Source organism: Scleropages formosus, chromosome 15, assembly GCF_900964775.1.
Source record: "Scleropages formosus chromosome 15, fSclFor1.1, whole genome shotgun sequence".
Classification (NCBI taxonomy): Eukaryota; Metazoa; Chordata; class Actinopteri; order Osteoglossiformes; family Osteoglossidae; genus Scleropages; species Scleropages formosus.
The window spans coordinates 9,799,683-9,810,800 of NC_041820.1; the positions used below are offsets into that span (position 1 = coordinate 9,799,683).

The 11,118-nt window shown below is 39.2% G+C and overlaps 1 protein-coding gene across 1 annotated transcript; it reads right to left on the minus strand.

Moving 5' to 3' along the window:
• Positions 1–340: 340 nt before the first annotated feature.
• On the minus strand, positions 341–8,844 carry dnajc27 (DnaJ (Hsp40) homolog, subfamily C, member 27). Its single transcript, XM_018752922.2, has 7 exons — positions 8,273–8,844; positions 8,004–8,086; positions 7,031–7,100; positions 5,746–5,910; positions 4,130–4,252; positions 3,542–3,702; positions 341–2,586 (listed from the first exon to the last, which is right to left on the minus strand). The coding sequence occupies exons 1-7, from the start codon at positions 8,354–8,356 to the stop codon at positions 2,454–2,456; spliced, it is 819 nt and encodes a 272-aa protein (XP_018608438.1). The 5' UTR covers positions 8,357–8,844; the 3' UTR covers positions 341–2,453.
• Between the last annotated feature and the right edge of the window lie 2,274 nt (positions 8,845–11,118).

Below are 11,118 nucleotides of genomic sequence, written 5' to 3' on the forward strand. Positions count from 1 at the left end.
TATTCCTTGTTCGTTCCAAGTCTGCAAACAACTACCTGTCCACTTTATTTGACAGAAGAGCAGAAATCCAATTAGACCAAAATTAATCTTATGCAAGAAGACATACCACAGGTAATGTGAAAAAGTTAATTTTAAATTGCTAGCTATTTTAACACACACACACACATTTTCAGAACCGCTTGCCCCATACGGGGTCGCAGGGAACCAGAGCCTACCCAGCAACACAGGGCGTTAGCAAATAAGCCATGGGGGAATGACAGAATTAAGACTGAAGTTCAGAAATATGAAGGCTTTCCACAAAAGGAACAAGACACACTACATATGTATATACTATATATCATACTGTATTTCAAAAACAATGTACACAATTTTACCGAACACATTTAAAAAATGCACTTTAAGAGGTAAATTCATGCCATCAACACCTTCCGAATGCAGTACTCAACGTGGCTGTGCAAAAACACATTACATGTGCTGTCTTATGACATTTTGTACAGGACTAATTTGAGAATTGATTTACACATGGCAACACGCCTACTGAAAAATGTTGTGGGATTGTCAAAAAAATAGTGCAAACCATTTTTGAGGTCAAACAAAACGCTACTGAAGGTGAAAGCATCCTCTTTGTGTCCCGAGTTCTGCTAACCAACAGAGAGACTTGGGCTGGAACTCACTGGCCATATCTCATAGCAAAAAAACAGGGTATGCAGAAAATACAGCGTAGTTGTGCCACATGTGGCACGTTGGCTTCACCAATAAAATCCTATTCACTGAAAAAACATATTCCATGCAATTAAAGTAACAATTGCATGTATTAAATACAACCTGCAACAAAAGTTCCTTCAAACATGATTTACAGTACTGTCTGAAATAAGTGCTACAAAACTTTTACAAGAATAATTACAAAAATTGGCTATATTTTCAGGGCATACAATATATATAATTTATGTTCTGATTTACATAACATTCTAATGGTAATATAAAACTGTATAATTGCTACTTCTGCTCCTAAATTTATTTAAAAAATTAAAATAATTTGACATTTTAGTGTTAAATTAACATGAGATTATCAATGAGATTTAAAAAATTCATACACTGTATCTCTTATTAAGCCTGGGTTTGCTAACATGAGGACTGTCTCTCAGCGATTCCCTAGTTAGTGTTAACATCAAAATTTCTTACAATAAACCATGCATAGATTGCTTCAGTCCTAAAAGTACCATATAGACTGCATTTCAAAACAGAAGAATCAAGTCAACACCAAACACAAAAAATTGATGGACAAAATCAAAAAGCAAAGAGCACTGTCAGTAAGCAAAACAAAGTTAAAAACTAAAGACCAGAACATGATTGTGGACAAAAGCAAAATACAACTTATGGTTCAGAGAAAATGGTACAAATACACATTTTTTCCACCTCCATGCTTTCATAGAACATTTTATATTCAAGCATACATGTACTATCATCATCAGTTATTGTAATTAATTGGCTACTTGCTGACATCATAATAGTTTCAGTGACTGCTGTGTTGAAGTCATATACTGTATATGTAAGGGTTGCTGTTGCTTTTAGCCCATTAAATTAAACTCTTCATATGTGAATAGACTTCAAAAAGGCAGACATGGGCAATTAACTTTGTTTCAACAACCATAGAAGCTGCTAGATGATAAAAATATGCTAACATGCAAACTTTCGCCAGGGAACAATATATTTTTTCTCCCTCTCTCTCTCACACACACATACAAACACACAATTCTTAACATATTTTCTCTTTGATGTTTTGCTAATATGTGCACTCATTAATTGTTTATCCTTTTATCCTTACATTAGTGGGTAACTATTTCAAAAGTGGAAGAGGCAGCAGCAACACTATTACAGAGGAATATTAAAAACAGTCTGTCAGGTGTTTTTGAAGTGCTGGAAATGGGATTTCAAATAATACAGGGGGTTATTCCTGATCTCTTGTTACCCAACACAGCTGGTAGGTTTCATACAGTTACTGTCCAAGATCATATCTTCTGTTAATTCCCCATCCAAAATGCAACATACTGCTTCAGGACCTAATCACAATGAATTCAGGTGGACAGCAGACCAGTACAAGAGTGTATAGAACCCAGTGTAGCACTGGGTGTAAACTTAGTTTGGGAACGTGACTTACAATTTCAGCCAAATTAATTACAACACAAATAGGCATTTAAATAACATATAAATGATAATCTTTTTTTATTTAAACAAATGGCAAAAAATTAAAAATATATTAACAAAATAAATAACTCAAAACAACTGTAAACAGTATTATCGAGCTGCACGATATCAGTGACCAGTGGTCAAAACTCCACAAGGCGGCTGCATAAGATTTCACCTCGTTTTCAATACTGGAGTTCAATGACAATATTTCCATGGTAGAAAAGAGTGACTGGGGTAACGGCTTGGGGGAAACTCTGCTGGACATCCTACTTGATGTTCTTAAGCAGTGCGGTGCGAGCATTAACCACTGCCTTGAAGGCATCTTCACTGCCTGGTGCCACGCACTTGTCTGGGTGAAGGAGTACGGCCAACTTCCTGTACGCCTTATTGATCTCCTCTCTGCAACACAAACCCACCAAAAATTCAATCTTACAAAAATTCCCCAACAATGGAACACTAAAACCTTGCTTTAACTCCTAGAAGCAGATCCAACAAATAATTTAAAACACTGATAATTTGTAATATAGCATACTGTACCCAAGACCAAGTCAGCCTCTTTATGAGATGTGAGCTAGTCCTGCATTTGAAGATGAGGGCATGATTAGCCTGGGAGTTGGACGTTAATGAGATTCTCACTGTTTTATAATCCACTAATTCACATGATTAGCCCCATGCGTCCCAGGATCACCCCTGCCTCATGCAGCAATGCACCCTGGGTGACACCTATCATCCAGCTATGTGACTAGAGGAAACTATGCAGAAACACAAAAACACAGACCTGTGTATCTTAGCCAGTCTGTCTGTTACTGAGTATTTCATTTAACTTACTTTCTCAAGCATACAGGACTTAGTTATAAGAAATCCTTACTACCAAAAGCTACCTACTGCCGTGTTTATGGACAAATTTCACTTACTGGTTAAGAAAACTGATGCTATAAAAATAGGTGAGATAATGAAACAAAAATGTCTAAAGTGCTTATATGCAGTCTTGCTAAAGACAAAAAGCAGTGAGTCTCGGTGGATAACATTCAAAAATTATAACTGAAGCTGTCCTAAATTTACATAGTAATCTCTAGCTGTTTGACACAAAAACATCTGGATAATGGAAAAAATGAAGAGCTTTTTATATATGCATGCCTGATATATATAATATGCACACACATCTCACTCTAATATCCAAAGTATTTTTGTATGTAGTTATAATATTGTACAATACTATTTTAAAGAAGTGCATTTTAGAGTTGAAATAAAGAGTGTTTTACAGAATTTTAGATAAAAAAATATATATATGCATAAAATAATGAAGCCCAAAATTATCTAGATACTGAAAGGCGTGTCCCACACAATCACTCACTTGGTGGCACCAGGCTTAACCCCGAGCATATCCCAGCTATCTTTGCTGCTCCGGATCCTGCGGATGGTGTCTGCTTGTTCCTTGGTGAACCCCAGGTTGACCTCCGCTATTGGCCGCTTGCCTCCATTCTCACACATATCCGCGATGGAGGAGAAGAAAACCTAAGAAAAAAAGACATCCCCACACACAAAACCACTGAACTTCAAGGTTGCTTTTAGTTTACATGTGTCTCACCTACACAAACAACCCAGAGAGTCAATATTCAAATTAACATCTTGTTATTTTCAGCAGTACCCATTAAATCTGAATACAGAAGATGGTTATTTTTTTATCCATATTTTCATTTTCTACCACTACTTTTCCAGTGAGGGTCATAGAACCAATCACAGGAAACACAACATCTATTACAAAAACAGGGCTGAAACAAAACCCTCAAATATGGACAGTGCCCAGATGTAAGATGATACTGTGTACCCTGATGAGCGGTGTTTATTTTTAAAGACCAAGAAGCCAATACAGGAAACTTAAGACCTGGTTGTGTGCAAGGCAGCTACTGTATCCAAGCGCACCTCAAACATCAGGGTTTACCTGGAACATTTCATTGATGCCCTCTCCGCTCTGTGCTGAGGTCTCAAAGTAGAAGAAGCCCCTGCTTTCTGCCCAGAGCCTGCCCTCACTCTCATCCACCACTCGCCGCTTTGTGAGGTCCACCTGTGGAAGAGTTAGCTGTTCACTTAGATCTGTGGTGGGCACCCAGATCGCTGTGGGTCACAGGATATGCCTTCTTAATAACCCTGCAGAACCTGACCATCCCCTACACTCCAGCAAGAGCACTGTGCTGCTCTTTCTCTGGCCACTTGGTGTTCTTACTCACATGGGGTCTAAACTCTAGTCTTCTAGAGTTCTTGGTTTTGGATCTAATGTGGTGAAATGAGCTCCCTCACACCCTCAAAGCTGCTGAATTCCTTCCAGCATTCAAGAAAGATCTCTAAAACATCTCTATTAGACCCACTTTCTTCAGGAGCTCCTAACAACGACATAAATTTACATCACTCCATCTGTTACGACCCTCATTGTATTTCTGACTTAGTTATATAAACAGATGCACGTGTAATGCGAATTGGCAAAAATGGTGGTAGCAGACACATTGAATTTTTACAGTTATGTGCCTGTATCTAAAGCGCTTTATTGGAAAATCCAGTTTTATGCATCCTGCATTGTATATTGCTTTGAAGAAAAGTGTCTGCTATTTGAATAAATGTGAAGATAAACAGATTTCATTGAATACACTACAGGATTCAAACAACATTCAAGGAAACACACTAGTTGAGGACTTGCAAATCTTTAAAGCTATTTTTGAAACAACATCAAAGAAATTAATTTTTAGTTTATCGGTCTTTGATATTCAGTTGTTCAATGTTTACGGACAATGAAATAATCACTGAGTGATTCAGTTCATAATCAATGATTCATTTTAAGTGACAAAGACACATCTGGTCATGACATAAACATACTACAGAGAAACACTTGAGACAGTGTCTGGGAGTAAAGGTTTCAGTGTAAGTTGAAGTGAGAGCTACACCCTGGAATAAAGTATGTTGGTGCTGAGGAGAGAATTCAGTGAGGATCAAACACTGATCTTCCACGCTGAAAGGTTGAGAGTTATATCAGCACCAATACATCAAGGTCTCTTAGCAAGACAGGACCACTAGGCTATTAATCTGAATTACTCTTTGAATCCATGAAGATGGATTAGTTAATAGTTATTCTAGTTAATCACCCTTCTAACCGTGGCCACATTGGTAAATGCATGCATCAAATGCAACAATCTAATGCAGGTTAACAGGATTAAGGAAAATACACATTTTCTGCTTTATACTGTACTGTTTCTGCTTTATATTGTACTGAAACTTACTGTTTGATCCACTACAGCTATGCAGGTCACTCTGGGCAAGTGAAAAATGCAAAATTCATAAGTAAATTTAGACCTTAGCTGTTACTATAAAGGGGAGCACGGTGGCATGGTTGGTTTGGCTTGTGCCTGCTCTTTGGGTGGTCTAGGGTTCACGTCCTTCTTTGGGTGTCTTGTGACGGACTGGCGTCCCGTTCTGGGTGTGTCCCTTCCCCCTCTAGCCTTGCGCCCTACGTTGCCGGGTTAGGCTCCGGTACAAGTGGTGTGTGTGTTGCTATGAATAGAGGAGGACCTTGTTAGCACACACAACGAAGACAATGCTCTCCATGTTGGAAATGGAGCCCAGCTCTTGCTTCATTTCATCCAGCCAGCCGTCCAGGGAGTCAAAGCTCTCCTTCTGGCCGACATCATAAACCAGGATCACGCCCTGGGAGTCTTTGTAGAATTCATTCCGCACCTGAGCAGGAGAAAGGATACTCAGACAAGGTATGTGTGAATCCAACAGGGATATGAATTTAAGCCTAAATCTGCAAGAAGCCTGTGAGTTTGTGAATTTCTGTGTGCACAGTAGTAAGTTTGCAGTTCTCTGAAATGTAAATTCATACGAAGTGCAAGAACAATAAAGAACTGGAGTACAATGATATACATACAGCTTGCCCCCAAATTTGTCTTAAATACACTAAAACAAAGCTCATTAGGACTGCCCTTAATTATAAACCCTTAGTAAAGAAAGTCACAATAATACCAGTTTAATTTTTCAGTTGATTTTAATCCTTTTGTTTTTTTCTGTTAAATAACTTGGCAGGAACTCTTTCAAGAAGTGTCTCAAAATCTCCTTCAGACCCGCTTCTCTCTCAGTTTCCTTAAGGCAATATAAATTTGTTCAGTTCCATCTGCTATGATATACAGAGCTAATCAAACTTTTGAGTATATTTGCTGGAAACTTGTTTTTGTCACAAACATACAGACAGGTTTGAGCAAGACATCTAACTGATATCTCTTCCTGGCTCTTCTGTAGCCGTTTCCAAAGATGTAGAAACTTGTAGGTTGCTTTGCTATTACTCTTCCATTAAATTCATCACATACGAATACTGCCCAGGTTGGCCACATGTACTCAGACTTCTTTTAATGTGCATTTGAATATCACGTCAGACAAAAACTGTATTTGTAATCATGTGCCTGTACTTGAAACTGTGCCTATTTTTTTGTGTCTTCAGAATTGTTTGCCTTTTAGAGGAAGCACAGCAAATAGCGTCGCTGTCTTACAGCAACCGGGGAGTGCAAGAGGACATCAATTCAACCTCTGCTCAGTATGTATGGAGTTTGCATGTTCTCCCCATGTCTGTGTGGGTTTCCTCCAGGTGCTCCAGCTTCCTTCCACAGTCTAAAGACATGCTTATCAGGTGGATTTTTGTGTATCCAGCAGTCCAAGTAACCTTGGGTGGATAAGGTGTGGACTGATAACACTACGTAGTGTTCAGTGGATATGTCACTTTGGAGAAAAGAATCTGCTAAATGACATAATGTAACATAACAGAGAAAAGCCTGCCAGGAGAACAGATGAAAATGTAACTCACCTCATAAAAGAAGGGATGTCCTGCCATGTCAAAAATATTCACTTTCATCTCCCTGTCGCGAACTTGAACTCTATCATTTGGGGGGGAAAGAAAAAAGACAATAACCCCTTGAAAGAAGATATTACATTGTTACAACATGAGTTACATTTAATGAATATTAGTAAACAGACTTAAGCAACACTGTACATCAACTGCATGGTCAATACATCTTAATGTTGTTACTGATCCATCAATTCATTATCAATAACCACTTGTCCAGTGTAAGGGTAGTAGGCTGGAGCCTATCCCAAAAGCATAAGGTGTGAAGCAGTGTACACCTTAAATGGGACCCCAGTTCATTGCAGCGCAATCTCTTGGACCCACTTACTCTCGCTTTCCTTCTTTTACACACACACACACACACACACACACACACACACACACACACACACACAATTTGTTTTCTCACCCAACCAAATATTAAGGGCAAGTCAGAGTCACTTGTCTGCTTGAAACATCTTTGGACTGTGAGGGGACACCCATTTGAACATAGAGAACACGCAAACTCCACAGTCTGAGCTGGATTTGAACCCACGATCCTAGAGCTGAGAGCCAATAGCGCTACCCAACATGCTGCTATAATGTTATGAAATAAAATGTATTACCTTAATGCAAAAAATATTCTAGTTTATCTTTGATCACACTCCGGAGCAGCTAAAGTCACAGATTTGTAACCCAAAGGCTGTCAGTCAGTTCAAACCCTACTCACTGCTTCTAGAACTTTAGTGTGAAATAGTACAGAAAAAAAGATGGCTGTATAAATGAGTGAAAGACTTCGGATGGGAAAACTAAAAAATGCAAAGTGAGCACATTTACAAATTTAATCATGTTAACGTGCACAACAACACAACAGACTAGACTGCGTGTGTGTGACCTTCCTGGATGGGCACCAGGCAGACTCAATTTCTCAATTTAATCATTAACATCCACTTACTTGGTAACGCCATAGTCTATTCCTATGGTGGCCAAGTACTTGGGGACAAACCTCTTCTCACAGTAGCGCTTGATAATACAGCTCTGAGGAGAGGAATACACAAATTAAATAAAATAGCTACCACAAGTTCAAAACCACGACCTTATATTAAAGCTGAAGTTCGGAGAAGTTTTATTTAAGTTTGACTCAGTTCTCGACTGCAGTGGTGCTTGTTTAATTGTGTCAAGAAATAAAACGGAATGGAAAAACGGACGGTACAACCGACCCACCTTTCCCACCTCAGCGTTCCCCAGACTTATCACTTTCACTCGCAGGGAGCGGGTTTCGCGTCTTTTCTGTACATTTGTCTCCATGGCCCAAAATAAAAACGTAATTAAAGCTTTTTTTTTTCCAACCAAGTATTGGCTATTTTTGTTCTGTAACTGTAAGTAGAAGACAGGAGGCGACGACGGACGGACGCCGGGGCAGCTGCGCGCGCCAAGCAAGTAGTACCGACCGAGTCCTCAGCGATCCAGATAGACTAAGACTGCCATCCCGAACACAGTGCGGGTGAGGCAGATGGCCAATAAAGCGGCTGGTGTGAACTACACAAAGTGTTTACATCTCCCCGCAATTACTTTTTTTCCACAGAGAAATCGCCTATCGAGTGTTTCCAGGTCCTTCACATTTTCAGGAATTTTCCTCTTCTCCTATTGACATCCCTTTTCACGATTCAAAATAGCAGATTCGTCGGGAAATCTCGTGAGATAAAACCGAAAGTCCACCAAAAAGTTACGAGAAAAAAAAATATTATACGCGTCTCTGTTTCTCATCATAGACGGAAAAATTGTGTATGCGATTAAAAGCGTACTAAAAACACGACGCTTATATGCATCCCGGAAATTTCGATCAGTTTCTATGGTAACTGAAAAATGGAACAAAATGAATTAGAAGATCAGGAACCGCAGATTCGTCACTTAAATATTTTCCAGCTAAAACACACGGTGCGCACAAATTATTTACGCTGTTACTGGAAAAATAAGAACATTTCAAAATGAGTAAATAGAGAATACAATGGGACTTAATAGTTGCATTCGGATAACGAAATGTTTTAAAGAAGAATAGAGTCGAGGGTTTACCCAAATTAAATGTTTAGGCTGAGATTTACAGTGTTGTTGCATAAGTTTAGACTTAAAAAACAAAGCGACAGACAAATTTTCAGTAACTTTTAATGTCTGTAAATTATTTGCCTGATAAAGTTGCCAAAACATGACAAAAATGCTTATTGGGTGAATTGATCAACCACTGGGATTGATTAGGAGGCTGTGGAAATGGTAGATTTTTGCTCAGTAGTCTTACATTGGTTTTAAAGTTATTTAAAGACAAATAAAGTGAAAAAAAATGAAATGGCTTTAACAGGGAATGTTCATTTATTAATGCTTTATCTGAGATTTTTACAGAACCTAACCAGTGAATAATGCCACTGAGGGACATCTGTATTATTAACCTTGTATTTATTGTAAATTAGTGGTAAAAGTGAGTGTGGACTGATGGAAAAAAAAAAAAAAAAAAAAACAGCCACAGTTGTGTTTGTAAGTTGAGGAACCAGTGCAGTATGTATAATTTTTATGGGAAATATAAAAACTAATAAGATTTAAAAGCATTTAATCAGCTTATATTTTTCCTTTCAGCTGAATGTAAAATTATGGGACTGGCTAAACTGTGCTGAGGGAATCTTTGTTTGCTCAGCAATTACGCTTATCCATCCTATTAGGTTTCTCCTCTTTTAAAAGCTGGGTTAACTGCCTTTCGGCTGTGTCTCATAATGGCACGTTAATCAAATGTGGAACTGCAAACAGTCAAAGGTTGAACTGCAACAGCACCATAAAATAAGGGTTGTACTTTAGATTTCAGTTAATCTTTCAATGTCACTCCATTTTTAAAACATTTTGACAACATTACATCTTTGTTGCCTGATGGAAATTTCACCATTGTTATCTTTTTTTACTTGTACTTTGCTCTCGCCTAGCTAATATACGGCACTTCTACAGCTATAAACATCTATAAATGTTGCCTTTCTTCCCATATGAGGTGTTAATGACATTTTTTTCTCAGTTTCTCCGAATGCTGGTTTTTTAAATCTAATCTTGTGCATTTCTATTGTGCGACACTGTTGTTGGCCCGGAGGGTCACACTGACTTTGTATGGTGAATCGATAATAAGCCAGGCTGTCACAGGCCTATGTACCCTGTCAGGCCGAGACAGCGAGGGCAATAGGGTGGGATGGGGCCGGGGGGCGTTGAGGGCGGGAGGGGCTCACACCATCTGTGTGAGGGAGACTTTGTCAGAAGCGTACGCCCACCATCCCATGAGTCTCCTGCTGTTTGAAACGGTGTGCCGCACCCTGGTCCCGAGCTGTCACGCACACCCCCAGAAAAGTCCCATCAGCCTCGCTGGAGCCAAGCTCCAGAGTGCGGGAATGCCCACCCTGTCGGTACCCAACCTGTCCGTGCCCCGCCTGCCGGGCCCTCGCACACTGGCACGGGACTGCAGCGCTCTGCTGGATCACCGCGTTGGCAGAGGTGAGCGGCTGACACACTCCTCTTCTTTTTCCAAAATTCGAGCGCATAGTTATTCAGATCGATACAGGAGAAAGTACCGGGCGTACAACTCCTCCTTTTTCACAGAGGCAGGCCAGTCTCTTCATCCATCTACTCACAGGTTCACTACTTTACAGATAAATAAACAAATAAAAATGTACATTTACGGTATTAAAAAAAATCAGTTATCCAATTTCCCTGAGAATGAAATGTTATTTCACTATATCATAGCATTTTTATGTCTACAGTAGCCATATTAATGCTCCTACTAATGATAATGTGTGTTTTCTTCTGGTACTTGATCACTAAATGGAATTATCACAGCATTTGGATTCTGCTTCACAAAGAAGTACTTATGCTTATATTAGGTCATTTAGGTCCATTTGACCATTATTTCTGGCGATGAGCTGTAAAATAATTCTTTCTACAAGGATTTTGGAGTACTGGTGTGATATTGTTGTTAAGTCATTGCAGATTTGTTATCATTTTTGCAAACCCTCGTACTTTAGCTTCCGATTTGCTCACACCCATTTCAC